An 18,250-nucleotide genomic window follows, 5' to 3' on the forward strand; every position below is an offset into this window, starting at 1 on the left:
TCCAGTTAGTAGATGATTTGTAGTGATGGGTCGTTCGCGAACGAAATGGCTCTTAGAGCCGACTCTTTGACGTGAACGACGCGAGCCGGCTCACACGTAAAAACCTGTACAAACTTCAAAACACGTAAAAACTCCAAAACATGTAAAAACAGGTACAAACTCCGAAGCACGTAAAAACTCAAAACACGTACAAAAGTCAACAGAAGTGCTCCAGAATGTAGGCGCAGTGCTGAGCTTTTGTTACCTAGTGGCTACACAAGCCAGCAAGTACCAACAACCGGATTTGGTGTGTGTAACAGGTAAATGAACATTTTTTTTAAATTATATGAATATATATGAGTGCCTGTGTATAAATACACAAACAATACACACATGCTTTCAATTGTGTAATTTAAGTGATCTAGTAGCTCTGCTTTGGAAGTTCAGTTCATGCTAGAAATGTGTTTTGGAGTTTGTACGTGTTTTGTCTCTAGGGGCCACCGCATATATTTATATATAAACATATATAAATAAAACCACTTTTTTTTTTACGTTAGTAATTCCTTTTGTGCATAATTTGATATTATTGTTAATAATAAATTAATTAAAGCAACAAAACAACCTGAAGAGCCGGTTCAGAGCTGAAAGAGCCGGCTCTTTTTAGTGAGCCGAACCGAAAGAGCCGGATCTCTAAAAAGAGCCGGAAATCCCATCACTAATGACTTGCTCCACCTCATGAGCTACAACCACTGCAAACAGCTGGCTAATAACTTATACATGTGAAACTGCCGTGTCATCCTCAAAGTAACCATTTAAAACAGGTTTTAATAATGTTTTTTAAAATAGACAACTCTTCAGAGAACAATTGCTTTACAAGTAAGGAGATGCAATTTAGGGGATTTAGAAGTTTAATCACTTTCATCACTTTTGAATATTTAAATTCACATAATGTTACAATAGAAATGTACACAATTCGTATATATATATCGCAGGGTTATATGATTTCTTCTCTACAATAAATTATGGAGGATTTAAAAACTGCGTGGCCACCCGAGGCTACAGTCTTCACACTACATCAGTCTTTGGTTTGAGCAGATCCAGTCATTCACATCACCTTTTATCCAGACAAAGCCGAGCACCGTTTAGATGCTGTGCAGGTTTGTTCCCAGGCTCGCGAGCATTCAGAGACGTGTCATGTCCTCTGTTTGTCCTCACACAATCGTGACATGTCTGTGTTTTATGAAGCCTGGATCCTCAAAATTGTAGAAGGCACCACCTGCTTGTGCACCGTTTGCCACAGTAGATACCTAAAAATCAAAAACAGCAAAATTTAACATTATAAATAATAATAAATCCAAAATTTTCTTTCAACATTTTCATCAACCTATATTCCTGTGTGTTACTTTAAAATCTATACAACACATTAATCATATTCCTCCTCTGAACACGTAATCAGCTTGGAAATACTGCAATGTAACTGTGGTCTTGTATAACATCTTTGTTTATTGGGTGCGTCATTCAAAACTTAAATTAGTTGCATGGTAAAACAGTGACTCACCCATTTGTGCCCTGCCTGCTGAAGTACATGGAAAAATTAACATGGTCATAATTATGGAGAATATATTTTCACGTGGTTGAATGCAGAAGTGAAGCCACACGAATACATTATCATGTTTGCTCATTTACAAAGCAAAATGATCTGAATTAATCAAAACAGTCTCAGATTTCCAAAGGCACACAGCATGACTAAGCAAAATTTGGACTGTAATGTACGCCACCTGTGTCAAGTGTTACTCACTGTGGTTTATGTAAAGAATATGGTTCCACAGATCAGATGGATTCAATACTAGAAAAACTGGTATTCTATTGTGTAATCCATGAGAGGACATTACAGCATGAAGAACTGTGAAAAAAACGATGCTTCTCTACAGGTTGGCTTTGCCACAGGAAGTAGAGCAGGTCAGCTGATGGTTTGATTCCTGGCTGCTTCAGTCTGAATAGCAAAATGTCAAAGTATCCTCGAGCAAGATACTGAACCCCAAGCGTTCACTGGAGTATGATGGCAGTATGAAGACAGACTTGAACCACTTAAGCATACAAACTGCTGCTGCTTGACTGGAAAAGCTCTATTTAAGGGAGGCATTATACATTTTATCGCATGATATCTTTTGAAAGTTTAGAGGGAACATCTAAAAAAGTAGGTCAAATGTTTAGTTGGACTCAAGGATAAAATGGTTTGGTCGAAGCACAACCATGGGCTCTGCCACCTGAGCTACAGCTAACCAGAAGGTCGGTGGTTCGATCCCAGGCTGCTCTAGTCTGCATGCCAAATATCCTTGGGCAAGATTTTAACCCCATGTTGATGGGGTTAAAATGCATCCATCGGAGTATGAATGTTAGATACTTAGCACTTAAGCTTAGAGTGCTTGTGTGATTGGGTGAATGAATTAGCTGTATAAAGCGCTTTGAGCGCTATATAAGAACCAGTCCATTTACCATAACTCGAGAATTCACAATGACAAACTTATAAGGCAATCAGGTTTATTCAAACAATATAAATCATGACGTGATGAGAGTTCATATTTTAGGTTGAAGATCCAGACAGAAAATAGACTTCACTATGTGGTGCTGACACTGAACTGTGAAGCAATGATTGCTGTTTAGCTAGTATTGTGGCTCTAGCTAAGGTAACTGCAAGAACTCTGAGTTTCATTAAAATGTCCTGAAGCATTTACAGATAAACTGCTGTTCTCTATAATATCAGTGAAATATCTCAACATCTACTGAATGGATTAGCATAGCAGTGACACATGACCACTCATCATGTGATCAAAATGAACATTTTCAAGGTAATTCAAGTATTTTTCCCCCACAAAAAAACCTGCAAATTAGCCCATGTCCTACTTTATGTTTACCCTTAAACAAATAGTAGTTTGCTAATATGCTAAACTAAGATGGTGATACTGGTCTTCTGAAAAGCACTGTATGCTAACTTTAGCATTTAGCTTTACTGGGCTGCTAGCACGGAAGACATAGACGAGAACTGTAACACATCTTTGCTCTTTGCTTCCACCAAAGTCACCAGTACAGTGCAGCTGTAAGAAAAGTCACAAACCCAACAAAACTGCTTTCTATTGTCCAATAACAGTCCTGTGAGTTATTGGTGAGCTGTCTGCCTGACATTATAGCCTATTAACCCATCCTAATGTCAGCTTGGACAGGTTGATAAGCTAGCATGTTTACTGCTGCATAAAACCCAGACCAGGATCTAAATTACTGGAGCTATTTACCTGGAATAAGCCATTGTCAGTGATTTCACTGGTAGGAACACCTGCGGAGAGAGAAGCAAAACAGGAAAACAAGGATGGATCAACAACTATGCAAAACAATGTAAACTATCCTTTTGCCTCAGAGGTCTACATACTTTGAACAGCAGATTCAAAGTGTATCAGATAGTTTTGGATAATTGGATTACCTCTAAGATTGTTCAGAGATTTCCACCAAAGAGCAAAGTACAAGAACAGGTACCCTTTTATCTGTTAGATACTGGTACACGAGTAACTTCTTAAAGGCTTGTGTGTTTGTGTTCAGTCTTACTTGTCTGACCCTCCGGCACATATGCTGTGTTCACTTGTCCCTCTTTGTTTCTGGGTCCATGCACACCACTTAACTGGCTCTGTGTCCTCACTCTCCTACAGCACACAAATATGAACATCAGTCAGTTTTACTGTATGCAGAAAAAGGTTCATTAGTTAATAAATAAATTAAATGGCAGAATAATTTTAAATTGGCTTTTACCTCATTTCGTCCTGATAGTTTGTTTCTAAAAACAGATTCACAAATACTTGTAGTTAACAAACGAAACAGTGACACTGTATTTGTGCTCATCATCTGTTAGCACAACATTTGTGATTGTGGGGAATCTACGTAGTTAATGACATAGTGAGACCCTTACGTTTTTCTTTCCTGCGTTTGTAGCAGAACCAAATTCCAATGATGAGTAAAACCAGCAGAGCAAGACTTCCAAAGGACACAACCACAGCTATCAACACAGTCCAATTAGGCGGCTTGGGAGCTTTTGCAGAAGAAAGATCAGAAGTAAGAGAAAATGATTCAAAGATTTAAAGCTGTTGTTATCACACTAAACTGTTCAATAAAAGCACATAAAACGAAGGGAAAATTCTGCTTATTTAAAACTCAGTGTCCAAACTAATCCCTGTGTATCTCATACTGTACCTAGGTTCAATTCAGTTCAATTCAATTCAATTCAATTCAGTTGTATTTATACAGCACCAAATCACAACAACAGTCACCTCAAGGCGCTTTGTATGTAAGGTAGACCCAACAATAACACATACAGAGAAAAACCCAACAATCATATGACCCCCTATGAGCAAGCACACACCTATACACACACATACTTTTATGCTTTACACTGCTTCATCTGATTGGTTATCGCTCACAAAACAAAAATATTTGAACAGAGTCCCACTGACATCCTGGCCACAGCACGACTGTGGTTCTCTTGACAAATGAGAACTGATGACAACCTTTGTTGTCTTTTCTTCTTCTCTGGGAGAGGCAAAAGCGTGGCATGTTAAATTACATATTTAAGTCTGCAGAACAGAATGTGGATGTCTAAAGCTTGCGTTAACTGGATACTTTTTCTGAGGCATCTAACAAAAAACCTAAAACTAGATGAATATAATACCAACTCATGATTTAGTCCTGTGGCACTGCATAATGACAGTGGACATGACTATATTAGGTATATCTCTTCTTACTGACATCATACAGAGACAAGATTCAAAAAACCTAAGATTGGGCATTCAGAACAGTCCGTAGCTGTTATTCTACTCTATTAATTTGAAGCAGGACGCTTTACTTCCTGGTAGAAATGTCACTTCTCCCTCTTTGCATATTACAGCATAGAATCCATGTGATATCTGTGTCCATCTTGGCTGGCTCCAAACATTCAGGGCTATTGGTGTTAGTGTAATTACTCTACGTTATAAGTTGAATATTTTTTTGTTTGGTTTTTGTCTGTTTATTTTATTTTATTTTTTTATCAAATCTGATAAATTAGATCTTTATGTATATCTGTGGATTTTCACTTATTCATAAGATCTGAGCATACAGTAGAAGGAATCTGTTATACTGGCTAAGGCAAAATAGTAATATATCATCATTCACGCTGTCGTGCTTTGTCAGGGTCATTCATTAAAGGACGACCCTTCCGATTACTTCTAACACTGAAATCATTGTTAGGACCTTCATAATCTATCAGGCATAAATAAGCAAAGTGGAAAAAAAATTCCCTCGCATTAATTGGAGAGAGTGTCTTATAGTCCCATGTGAGATTTGCCTCCATACGGAAAAAAACGTGAAAATATAATTATCTCCTTATATGATTATAATATATCAGTGTAGGGTGTAATATGTTACAAAGTAATACATGCCTGTAATCACTTCATATTTTTCAGTAACATAGTAACGTGACATGTTACTAACATTACATTCATTAGTTATCTGCATGCTGGGTGGATAGAAAGGAAAAAGAATCCAACAATAACATTTTTCTTCCAGCGCACTCTTGCAGCAGTCAGTGGATTTCAGGAGAAGGAAAATGGTTAGAGCTTTGACGCAAACTTTTTGCTTGCTTAACAGGACACGAGCATCGTGGTAAACCAAACTGCATCCGGGACAGAAACACATGTATTATCCTGCTAACAGAACTTTGGCACTTTGAACTTTTGTCTCATCTGCACATAAAGCTCGCTAACACTAAGCTAGCTGCCTGTTCGTATTTCTAAAGCAGGATGACTGTGGCTCGTTTTCATCTTTGTTTTATTGTTTTGTGTTCATACGTAAGAACTGAAAGAAAGATTGTTTTATTAGGTTACACATGTGTATTGGTGTGCGGACAACAAGACAGTACAATTCAAGTAATTTTATTAAGTAATGACAAAGTAATGTAACAAGTAGTGTAACAAATGACTTTCTCCAGTGAGTAATAAAATAACATACTGCATTACTTTTGAAGAAAACAGTGAGTAATGTAATACATTACTTTTTGTGAGTACCCTAATACATGGACAGTTTCCAGCTATACCACTGCCTCACATCGCGTCCATGACTGTCCAGACTTGACCTATGATAAAATGCTATTACATCATAAGATTACCTGGTTAGACCTTTATTTTAGATTTGGTTTTAATTAGTCATGCAATTATGTTTCATGCATTTATTACTTCCAGGCTGGACTACTGCAATTCATTATTATCAGGATGTCCAAAAAACTCACTGAAAAGCCTTCAGTTAATCCAAAATGCTGCAGCAAGAGTACTGACAGGGACTAGAAAGAGAGTTCTCCTGTTTTGGCTTCCCTTCATTGGCTTCCTGTTAAATCCAGAATTCAAAATCCTGCTCCTCACATACGAGGTCTTAAATAATCAGGCACCATCTTATCTTAATGACCTTGTAGTACCATATCACCCTATTAGAGCACTTCACTCTCGCTCTGCAGGCCTACTTGTTGTTCCTAGAGTATTTAAAAGTAGAATGGGAGGCAGAGCCTTCAGTTTTCAGGCCCCTCTTCTGTGGAACCAGCTTCCAGTTTGGATTCAGGAGACAGACACTATCTCTACTTTTAAGATTAGGCTTCAAACTTTCCTTTTTGCTAAAGCATATAGTTAGGGCTGGACCAGGTGACCCTGAATCCTCCCTTAGTTATGCTGCAATAGACGTAGGCTGCCGGGGATTCCCATGATGCATTGAGTTTTTCCTTTCCAGTCACCTTTCTCACTCACTATGTATTAACAGACCTCTCTGTATTGAATCATATCTGTTATTAATCTCTGTCTCTCTTCCACAGCATGTCTTTTATCCTGTCTTCCTTCTCTCACCCCAACCAATCACAGCAGATGGCCGCCCCTCCCTGAGCCTGGTTCTGCCGGAGGTTTCTTCCTGTTAAAAGGGAGTTTTTCCTTCCCACTGTCGCCAAAGTGCTTGCTCATAGGGGGTCATGTGATTGTTGGGTTTTTCTCTGTATCTATGAAGCACCTTGAGGCGACTTTTGTTGTGATTTGGCGCTATGTAAATAAAATTGAATTGAATTGAATGTTGTTGTTGTTGTTTGAAAGTGTGATTTAAAACAGCTTTTAGATTTAAAAAGGGCAACATTTTGTTTTAGGTTTAGCAAAAATAGTGCAGCATACCAAAGTTTTAATGAAAAATACTAACATCTTTGTTTTACACAGGGATCGCTTTGCACGTAAAATGACAGTTTCCTGCTTGTCTACACTCTGTGGTCAGATTGGCAGCATTGCAAAGGTAGTTGGAATTAAAGTGTAAAGTAGTGGCAGTAACACAGATAGAGGAAATGACTCAGAAACAGATCCTCTTGTTTCTGAAGGTAGCAGAAGTCACGGCTTGTAACTTCTTTGTTAAACATTTTCAACTTTATACACAAAAAGTAAGTAAGAGTTTCTTACCAACTACTAAGAAGAGAGACGCTGATTGCGGGGACGTCAGTGCTGGGATGCTCACCAAACATTTGACTGTCGTGTTTCTGACTGCCTGGAAGGTTAGCACACTGGTGGAGTTAAAGAAATCCCCATTACCGCTGAAGTTGTCCAGGGTGCTGTTCATAGCGTTACCATTTAGAGTCCATGTGACTGTAGGTTTGGGGTACCAACCAGCTGCTACACACTGGAACGCTACCTGCTGGTCATACATCACCTTCATGCTCGGTCCTGCGATGCTGATCGTACCGTTCTCTGAGAAACACAGAGGAGAGTTTAGGTCCAGAAGAAAACCCATTTCTGACCTCATAATCAAAGAGTGGCGACAATGTGCTGTCCACAATAAATTCTTAGCTTCATGATTGGACCTGAAGAATAAACTGAAAAATATAGATGAAAGTTGTTCCCTATATTTAACATTGCCCTTAACCCTGGAGAACCCATGGGGTCAAATTTGACCCCATGGTTTTCCCTAGTAAACCAATGGGGTCGGCTCTGACCCCATTGGTTTACTAGGGTTAAAAAACACGAAAAGACCAAAAATCTGCAGTAAAGTCATGTAAGCAGAGATCGACTTCCTCATAACTTCCTCCAGCTGAGATTTAGAGATTCATGTTTAGTATAGAAGCCAATGTAGTAAAGTAGTCAAACAACCAATAAGCCACTGTCAAATGTTGATTGAGCTTAATTAAATTTTCACTCACTACATCTCTGAGAGTGAGCTATGTTATTTCCTCAAATTATCATTAAGCTGAGTGAAATAAATACTTCTTCCTGCTCTAATAAATATACACCACAGAAACAAACCCGTGGCTATAAACAATTGCTGACACATACACCTTGTACGCATGTGCGGATAATATTTTATAATAACTTCTTATATCTTAATATATTTGGGCGACCGTGGCGCAAGAGTTGGGAGTTTGCCTTGTAATCAGAAGGTTGCCGGTTCGAGCCCCGGCTCCAACAGTCTCAGTTGTTGTGTCCTTGGGCAAGACACTTCACCCATTGCCTACTGGTGGTGGTCAGAGGGCCCAGTGGCGCCAGTGTCCGGCAGCCTCGCCTCTGTCAGTGTGCCCCAGGGTGGCTGTGGCTACAATGTAGCTGCCATCACCAGTGTGTGAATGTGTGGATGACTGTGTATTAAAGCGCTTTGGGGTCCTTAGGACCAAGTAAGGCACTATACAAATACAGGCCATTTAATAAGAAATGATTGTTTTCTAACAGCAGGCTTCATTTAACCTGCACCGTGAGAGTGAGAGTGCAGAGTCGCTATCTCATAAAAGACCCTCTCCTGGCACTCCTTTGTGTTATGTCGGGGCTTTGATTCTCTGTGTGCTTTATTAAACGCTGAAATGCAGTATTTGCCTGTTGACTTCTTTATTTTTTAGATATGTTACATAAAGGGACTGAGTGGAGGAAACTGTTGCAATGTTACCGATCAGCAGTAGTCGATCTGTGCACAACTCTAGTTCTCCCCTAAATGAGCCTTTGCTCCCTGTTTGCACGTTTGCAATTTTACCACGAACCTGAAATATTCGCTTCTGTGTCAAAGTGACCCAGCTCTCATCTACAGTCTTTGACTAAAGTAATAGTTTTTAGGATCAGCTCAGCTTTCTTCAGCATGAGGTTATGCACTGATTTAATCCCCCAGAGTTAAACTACCAATGCAAAGTTGGGCAGAACAAGATTTCCAGGGACTGTTTTTAATATGGACACTGGAAATTACCAGGTAACACATGGCCAGATCACCATGTGGGATGTGGGAGAAATAGGCAGGTGTAAAGATTGAAGCGTCTTTGACAAGGGCCAAGTCATTACAGCGGTGCTCCCATTCAGGAACGTGTTTTGTTTCACTGTGAAACTCTCTTTAACCAGAATGTTCACTGCGAGTGTCCCTCGTTAATGTCCCCTTGCAGGAAAGCAATAAGATTCTAATCAACTTCCTGAGACAGCTCTCCATCAGTGCTTCACAATCAATGTCCATTAATAGGCAACCAGGACCCAGATTAACAACAGATGAAAGCCACACTTGGCTCTTTGTGTGTAGAGAAGGAGGCATATTTTACTCCATACTGCTGTCTGTGTAAAAGCTCGGCTTCAGGCTGATTATCTGGAAAATTGCTAGATTCAGGGCGACATCTGAGCTGAACACATGTCAGGGCTGAGTTCACATACAACTGAACTGCTGACACTTTTACAACCTTTCTAAATCTTTCTAAGCCTACAACAAATTTATTGTGCAGGGTTCTGTTTTTTGTTTTGGGGAATACCTAAGGAATTATTACAGTCACTGTTGCCACGGTTTCATTAGGTTTACACTTTGTTAAAATGAAAAATATAAAAGACTCGTTTTTTATAAATCCTGAAGTTCCACAACAATAACCCAGATAATTTATTCATAATTGTCAGCCAGGGTCTAAATAAACTGTTTAACTGGTTCATTTATGAAATCACTGCAACTCTGTGCATGTGTGATGCTAATTTTGTCCAACTAGATTAATCAAATTAAAATAAAATAAGACAGGCTGGCCTGTCAGTGTCACAGAAATGATCATTTCAACTTTCATTTTAGCTTTAAAGCGTTTTGTTTCTCTTTCTCATCAGATCTACTTTATGGTGAGACGCTGCTGTGAGACGCCGTTGAGAAGCCTGAAAATCAGCGCTCACTGCTGACCTCCAGAGTCCACTCCAGTCATTACAACAACGGTGTGAAAATACAAGGAAAAGAAGGTAAAGACCTTGAAGGTAACATCCTCCTCTAGGTTTGACTGACTGCACATTGAGGTTAGAGGTCAACCAATACATGAATTAGCCTTTTAATCACCCGATTTCAAAATGTCTGATACATGTTTACGAACCCACCTTGTACAGAAAGCTGTGCTGTTTTTTCTCCATATGACCCTTGAACCGCACAGGTGACGGGCCCGATCAGTGAGCGGCTGATGTTGTGGATGGTAAACTCCACACAACTGCTGTTGTCACTGGAGCAGAATCTAGCAGAATACCGCTCTACTGGAGGTATTGTAGTGTTTCTACGGACCGTGAGGACCAGAAACTGTCCGACTGTCCAGGCCATGTATTCCCACGATCCGGTCACTCTGGCGATGAACTTTGCATCGGAGCCTTTAAGCACTGCTGCAGTCATCGGCTCCAGCTGAAACTGGTCTGACACTGGTAGGTTTAAAAGACAATAGATGTGAGGATTTGCAACCTTGTGTGGAACATAGAGGTGTTTCTGCACATTTTGTTTGACTAAATGAGCTCCTGTCACTGATGATCATATAAAACATGTTTCTTTACTGTGATAATACCTTAATTCTGTGATTTAGAAAATACTTTTGGCCTTACTATATGAAAAATTATATTTAATAACATGATCTCAAAGTGTATGTAGCATTCACTTAAAGGGGCCACATTCATTCTTAGGTAAGGTTTGAATTTGCTTTGAATACACATTCTTCTTCATGTAATATAATACTAAAATATTGGAGATATTCTTTTGAGATTCTGCTGTGTGTTGACATGATTGCATTACAACATCTCCAAAGATTGCAACCAGTTGTCAAAGGAGCTTGCAAAGAAAAGCGTCTGGACTTCTTTAAGTTACTTGAAGACGTTTCACCTCTCATCCGAGAAGCTTCTTCAGTTCTAAGGTCAAATGGTGGAGAGTCCCAGATATAAACCTAGTGGGAGTTTCCCCCCACAGAGGGACAAAAGGACCCCCTGATGATCCTCTAATCGCCTGAGCCAAGGTGTGAAACTCGGTGTGGGTCCCAATCAGCCAGAGTTTCGGGTGAGTTCATTGTGAAACCTGGCCCCACCTTATCATGCGAATTCCTGAGGTCAGATGGCCCAGGATGTGAGTGGGCGTTAAGGCGTCTGGGAAGGGATCTCAAAACTGGATTATAGATGGCAGAGAGTTGGTGTCGTAAACCACCGCCTCTGTTCAAAGATGGTCGCTCACAGTGGACATAGGTGGTTTAACGCCAGAGGCGGTGGTTTACGACACCAACTGTCTGCCATCTATAATCCAGTTTTGAGATCCCTTCCCAGACGCCTTAACGCCCACTCACATCCTGGGCCATCTGACCTCAGGAATTCGCATGATAAGGTGGGGCCACGTTTCACAATGAACTCACCCGAAACTCTGGCTGATTGTGACCCACACCCGTTTTCACACCTTGGCTCAGGTGATTAGAGGATCATCGGGGGTCCTTTTGTCCCTCTGTGGTGGGAAACTCCCACTAGGTTTATATCTGGGACTCTCCACCATTTGACCTTAGAACTGAAGAAGCTTCTCGGATGAGAGGTGAAACGTCTTCAAGCAACTTAAAGAAGTCCAGACGCTTTTCTTTGCAAGCTCCTTTGACTACGATGACCTGGATGACTGAGAACCTTCACAGACATTGCAACCAGTTATATCTCCAATTATATCAAATCCTAAAAATGTTCCACTGAATTCTGATTCAGTGGATTTTAATTTCTAATTCTTATTCTAATGTTTGATGTGAAAACTGCCTGAAGCTCCTGCATATGCAGGGTTTTAAACTCTACGCTGGCACATAATAGCTGTTTGGATAAATGCATAAATATGCATAAGTATACTCAGTAACTCTGGTATTAACTCAAGTTTTAACTACAGTAGACTATTATGAAAGGTGTATAAAGGTGCAGTGTTGGCAAATCACAACATTTTAAACACAAATGTTAAAGTGAAATATGGAAGTGACATCAATCAGTGAAGAACTTTTCCTTCTCACAGGACAATGGTAATGCATGCTGCGGGCTGTACAGGTGCATACTGCTTTTTTTCAATATGGTGCTTGAGAGCTGTTTGCTCAAGGTAAGTAAATGTCACAAAGACCATTGGTTTTGTTGTGTTGGCTTTTGACAAGGCTGGAAGTTAAACACAGCACAAAACAGGACTGATCCTTCAATTGATAAGCATCAAAGCTGACATTGTAAAATATTTTCTCGCTGTTGTTCAAACTCAGAAGGAAGATTTTCCTTGTTAGTCACATGATTAAACAAATGTCTGAGCACGGCTGTTGACATGTTACTGAAATTATAGATTTTATATGTGTTTTTCCCCCAAGACTGTATCATAGGTAAAGACTGATCCTTTGTAATAGCGAGACGTTCAAACAGGCTGTTGCAATATAAGTTTCAGAAAGATTTGCTACATAGTTACACAGTACCACAAGCTGGAATCAGACATCAGAGGTTTGTGTTATCTGACAACAAATAAAGCACATCCAGGGATATGTTTGTAGGGGAGACCGGGGATAGTTGTAACATTTTTGACATTTCTGTCTGTAAATGTCTCTGTCTCTTTTAAGGTAGTGGATTCAAAATGTAATGCAAAGTATTTACATGTCTCGGCTATTAAATAGTGCAGCTATTTTCTCTGCAGCACAATTACCCATTGCATGGTATGGTCTCAAACACAAAGAGTGAAATGTTACAATTAACCCCATAGTCTGGGTTAGTTGTAACATATCCTGGGGTGAAATGTAACACAATGAAATAAGGGTACTAACAAAACATTAACATGTAATCTTTGTTTATTCAACACATGAATGCACTTAGAGCCATTTATGTAGCTGTGTGTGTGTGTGTGTGACAGAATGCAGAAATCTAGCTTTTGAACATATGTCAACCTCCCAAAAAAGACAAATTATGGAATTTTCTGCAACTGAATATTTCATTAATTTTGGTTGGTCTTCCTTGAGTTTGGCCTCATTGGCTGAGTGGGCAGTATAACCTACAACTCTTGCACCAACTTTTGAACATAACAATGAAGCTGAAAAAATGTAGTTGTTCACCAGCATCGCAATTCCATTACTGTTTATCATGGCTTACCTTGGTGTGGTTTGCAAAGTGCTTCAGAAAGATGAGGAAATCTGTTTCTTGCACCCATCCTGATTTATCTCCACTACCAGTACTTCCTACTGGTCCATCTCTGACACAGTGGTCTGCATAATGTATGTGTGGGAACACAAACAGTGGAGGAATTGTGTTGCCAATGTCTTTGCCCCAACTTGTTTAATATGAGTTAAAGTAATAGTGTGGTAGGTTGTAACATCTGCATTATTGTTACAACTAACCCAGACTGTTGCTGTTACAACTGACCCAGACTCCTATAGCCATGAACTAGCTAACATTACAGCCAACGGCTAAAACATTAGCACTAAAGACCTACACAGAATATATCCCCATAGACATACAAATAACACAATTTAAGTTTGATGAGTTTAACTGCAAAGTAGATAATGCTATTAGAAAATGAAATAAAGTAGAGAAACTTACTTTTTGGTATACAAATTACTTTTTTTCGTGTTAAATTGTCTGTGTTTGACAAAATGTGCTGATTTTTCACATGTGATAGCAGAACTGAGTTGGGCATGCACAGGATGAATCACATCATTTGAAACTTAGCCCTGATTGGAGAAATTGGAAGTGTTACAACTGACCCATGTTACAACTATCCCCGGTCTCCCCTACTTGTCGGTTCACTCGATTCATTCGTGTGAAGAGTGGCAAAGCTGGATCACGTATTTCCCTGCAGATCTCACAGACTGACTCCATGATCTTATGACTACACTGATCAATACAGTTGATTGTTATTGTTCATTTATTGTCTGTCTTGGAAAAAAATCATGAAACCACAATGTGAGTCTAACAATTTGTGGCTTTGAGGTCCACTATGAGCTTAGCGTGTAAAAGGATATAAAATTATATGAGGTTTACTCTCTCTACAGTGTGCTTTTAACCAAAGTTCCTAATTCAGCACAGTGTTCAGTGTCTTTCTCAGCGTGTGGAGTGAAGCCTGGTGCGGTTTTCTATATGAGAAATGTTGACATGCCTCAAAATCTATCAGATCTAACTGTGATATCTGAGGTGGACGCTCTGATCATGTTGTTTTCCTGTGTGTTTTCTCTTCAGATTACACTGTCCGTAATTATTTTTGTTCTTCACATCAAAGAAAGCTGCTCCATATTTTGAGGTTTCCCCCCTCTTGTTGTTATTGGGCAGGTCTGCTACTGACATGCAACAAAAACAAAACTTGGAAGTCATTGACAAAATGAAATGAATACTCACCTCCCAGCGTGCAGGGTAATAAACAGATGAAGAAGAGAGAAGCCCAGGAGACAGTCATGGTAGTGCTGAGCTCACAGATGGGGACAGACGGCTGTAATGAGCAGCAACAAGAACTTAGCAACTCAGCTTAAAAATGTTCCTGAATGTTTCTAAAATGGCTGTTGGACATGCTTAAGTACAAAGTTAAACTTCAAGTAACTAAAATTATAACAAAGGACAGCACTCAGGCATCGTCATCACTGTCTGGGATTATGTTAAACAGTCTTATTATAAGGTCCACTGCCCTCTCTCCTGGACATACCTCCACAGCTGCTTTCACACTCTTCATCCCATCACAGCTGGCCTCACTTCCTCCTTACTCTGCTTCCTGATTCACTAACTGTCCTTGTTCCCTTTCCTGTATCCAGAGGAAACACTGAATGCCTTCTTGCTAGTTTCCCTCAGCAGTAAAGCTTTAATTTCCCTGTAAACCTTCTCTACCACCCAGAGCTCGTCTCAACTCCTCACTGAACTCTGAGCAACAGTCTTCTCTTCTTAACTTCCACCCTTTAATAGACCATTTAATACTGCCTTCACTTGCTTCTTCTTCTTGATGTCCAAACGTATCATAGATGTAGAACACCGTGTGATATTGCTCAGCTACATTCTGGCCTGCCACCACACCTCGCCTCCTCCTATCTCTTTAAGTTTGCACTCACTGCATGTGATGTAGTCGTCCTGTGTACACCTTGTTTCCCTCTCATACATCACCCATCCCTCTTCTCAAAGTGTTCCCCACAGTCATTTCCATTCTTTTTCCACCTGCATTTATCTCCTTAACACAGTACCTACCTAACACCTCTGTTCCCCTCCACTACATGTCTATTAAGGTTTGCTTAAATCAAACTTCAATAGGCAAAAGATTTTTTGTTTTTATCACTTCATCCAGCTTATTGTAGAATTCCTCTCTCTCTAACTGACCTGTGGGGCATACAAACTGACAACATTCAACAATTCCCAATCCACACAATTTGTAATTTGAAACTTATGATCCCAAAAATAGTCCCATAATATAATGAGCAAAAGTTTAAACCAGCACAAAGCCAAGTAAAAACAGAACTTAAACCTTGTTAAAACACAAGTAAACTGACACTGACAGAGAATTTTAAAGCAATGAAAAGTAGAAAACTGACATTTGAAACTTTTAGTTGATTTAAAAGTTTGTTGATCCATTGAAGTTTTGTAACTCTTTATTCTCAACAAAATATTTTTAAAAAGCAAAACAGTCACACTAAATAGAGAACACTTAGAACAAATTAGAACACTTTGATATTCACCCTTTCATTGTTACATTTTAACACATTCACACGTCAGCGATTAGAATCACCAAGAGTCACTATGATTTAAGCTGATGAGCTTAACATCAAGGCCATAATTAGTAATAACAGTTAATAAAAGCATTAAAAGAGATCATTAAAAGCTCTGAGCTGATTTTGCTAAATTACCCCCAATATTCATATTTGACCACATGGCATCAAAGATATCAAACACATATATTATATTAGAATCTAATATAATTTAATATAATATAATATAATATCAGTGTGGGGAAGGTTACTTTTAAAATGTATTCCACTACAGATTACAGATTACAGAATGGCACTAAATGTAGTTTGTAACATATTCCGTTAAGTTACTCAGTGTAAGTAACATACTCTGAATACTTTGGATTACTTGATCTATTGTCATGATTTTTACAACTATGTAATGTACTATTACTGTGTGATTTATTAATATTACCGAGCTAACGTTGTTAGCTGGTGTTAGCTGAGGTGCTGTTAGACTTGATGGATAGCATTCACAACCTGCTAGCTGCAAACAATCATGTGCACCTCTGAAAGCAGTACCAACTAGATGTTTAAATCTTAATATAAATGAGCAACAGTAGGGTGGACATTAGGTAAGGCTGCACGTTTTGCAGAGATCTCGTATAGAAAACAATTTCTGTATCAGTATGATGTTTTCTTTGTCTGCTTTCAGAACTGCACATGACCCAGGCAGCAACCACAACTAAAACCTGGTGGAGTCTTTCGATGCTGAGAGCAGCTTGGTTGCTGGCAAACTGAATTTGCATTGCACGGTCAGATTTCGCCCATCCCTTTCTTCTTTATGTGAAGTGGTGACGGAATTCCCAAGTAAGAAATGGATTCCTGCCCGTGCGCTGCTGTTGCGCTGGCTTCGGGTCCACTGTGTAACTGATGCCGCCAACATTAAGCGCTTATATTAGAGCCTCTTATTGCGTGTTTTGTTTGGGTTTCATGTATTCCGTTAGTTCCCAACACTGAATATAATATAATATAATATAATATAATATAATATAATATAATATAATATAATATAATATAATATAATATAATAGTTCTATTAGCGCTATATCGCGAATTATTATTACTAATTATCACTTACTTGCTCACGGCAGAGCCAGGCTGTTCTGTAATACGTTTTACACTTGTTGTGAAGTTTTCCACTCTTTGCTGTGTTGATATATAAATGTAAAAATCATCTCAGTTTTGAATCTTTTCATTAATATTTAAAAAAAAATCCCCAGAAATAGAAACATCTTCAATTAGATCAACTTACTGTGTGATACCTCCGGTCGTGGGTCGTGGCGGGTGCCGTGGATCAACGCTTCATTTCCTGAAACAGCAGGTGAGCAGCGCTGTGGCTGACTCCACCTGCGACTCTCACAGGGAGCAAAGTTCAAACCTGGTCACTGAAACATGCCTTTATCAGCATACCTGTCCCAAACATCCACTCGGGGTGGATGGGGAGTAGATAAGAGTTAACTGATTCACAAACAGAGTCATAAACAGCCATGTTAGTCATTGTTTATTTAACAAGCATTAAATAAATGTCCTAATGTCACATATATCAATATACTATAATATACTATAATATAATTATGTATGCTCACTTTATATCTCTGCAAGCAAAAGGTTTATTTAACACCATCGATTGTTTTGTTATTACTAAAGTTAACCGTCACTGTGGCACAGTGTGGTTTGTGGCTCAGCTGCAGGGAAGGGGTGGAGCAGTTGGTTCAGGCTGTGGTGTCAGAGGAGGCTGACTCACACACCTGACCTCCATCATCTGATCGTGTTTCCCCTTTTGAGTGTGTCGCTGGGACCAGAGCAGAGATCTGTGTGTGGTGTGAAGCTGGAGAAGAGCAGCTGGAAAGCTGCTGTAGAAACAGGTGCAACTATAACGCTGTGTGCCCGAGTCCTTTATTATCACAGTCACACTCCAGTCAGACCTGCTTATCATAAAACGGAGCAAACACAGATCCAAAGTGACCTTTTTTTTTTTTTTTTTTTTGGAATCTTTATTTTGAACATGTTAAAAAAGTACAACAACATAGAATTAAAAGAGACAAATAAACAAAGCAAAACAAAAAGAAAATGAGCAACCACAACTACAAATAACTTTCATGTTCAAAAAGGAGCAGGAAGAAGCATAAGCTTATTTAATCCCACCCCTTTTCCACTATCTAGTAATCAATAGACTACAGAAATACCTCCTTGCAATTACATTATATGTCATATATATATATATATATATATATATATATATATATATATATATATATATATATATATAGATATGTT

At 39.1% G+C, this 18,250-nt stretch overlaps 1 protein-coding gene across 2 annotated transcripts; it reads right to left on the minus strand.

Moving 5' to 3' along the window:
* Positions 1-16: 16 nt before the first annotated feature.
* On the minus strand, positions 17-18,179 carry igsf5a (immunoglobulin superfamily, member 5a). 2 transcript variants are annotated; one of them, XM_085175439.1, is made up of 9 exons: positions 17,226-18,179; positions 14,607-14,697; positions 10,368-10,676; positions 7,473-7,757; positions 3,935-4,054; positions 3,778-3,802; positions 3,577-3,671; positions 3,270-3,310; positions 17-1,286 (listed from the first exon to the last, which is right to left on the minus strand). In XM_085175439.1, the coding sequence occupies exons 2-9, from the start codon at positions 14,662-14,664 to the stop codon at positions 1,191-1,193; spliced, it is 1,029 nt and encodes a 342-aa protein (XP_085031565.1). In that variant the 5' UTR covers positions 14,665-14,697; positions 17,226-18,179; the 3' UTR covers positions 17-1,190. The 2 variants fall into 2 exon arrangements, with proteins under 2 accessions (XP_085031565.1, XP_085031566.1); XM_085175440.1 differs by having other exon boundaries at positions 17,052-18,179.
* Positions 18,180-18,250: the final 71 nt, after the last annotated feature.

Source organism: Neolamprologus multifasciatus, chromosome 10 (genome assembly GCF_963576455.1).
Source record: "Neolamprologus multifasciatus chromosome 10, fNeoMul1.2, whole genome shotgun sequence".
Classification (NCBI taxonomy): domain Eukaryota; kingdom Metazoa; phylum Chordata; class Actinopteri; order Cichliformes; family Cichlidae; genus Neolamprologus; species Neolamprologus multifasciatus.

What these genes read in the sequence shown, in the direction of transcription:
- igsf5a (XM_085175439.1), bottom strand. Translation starts at nt 14,664, where the DNA reads ATGACTGTCTCCTGGGCTTCTCTCTTCTTCATCTGTTTATTACCCTGC. An exon ending in GTCTCTCTTCTTAGTAGTTG is followed by an intron (nt 4,055 to 7,472) that starts GTAAGAAACTCT and finishes CTTCTGCAAAAG; the next exon opens with CTCCCAAGCCGCCTAATTGG. An exon ending in CTGACAATGGCTTATTCCAG is followed by an intron (nt 1,287 to 3,269) that starts GTAAATAGCTCC and finishes TTTGATTTTTAG; the next exon opens with GTATCTACTGTGGCAAACGG.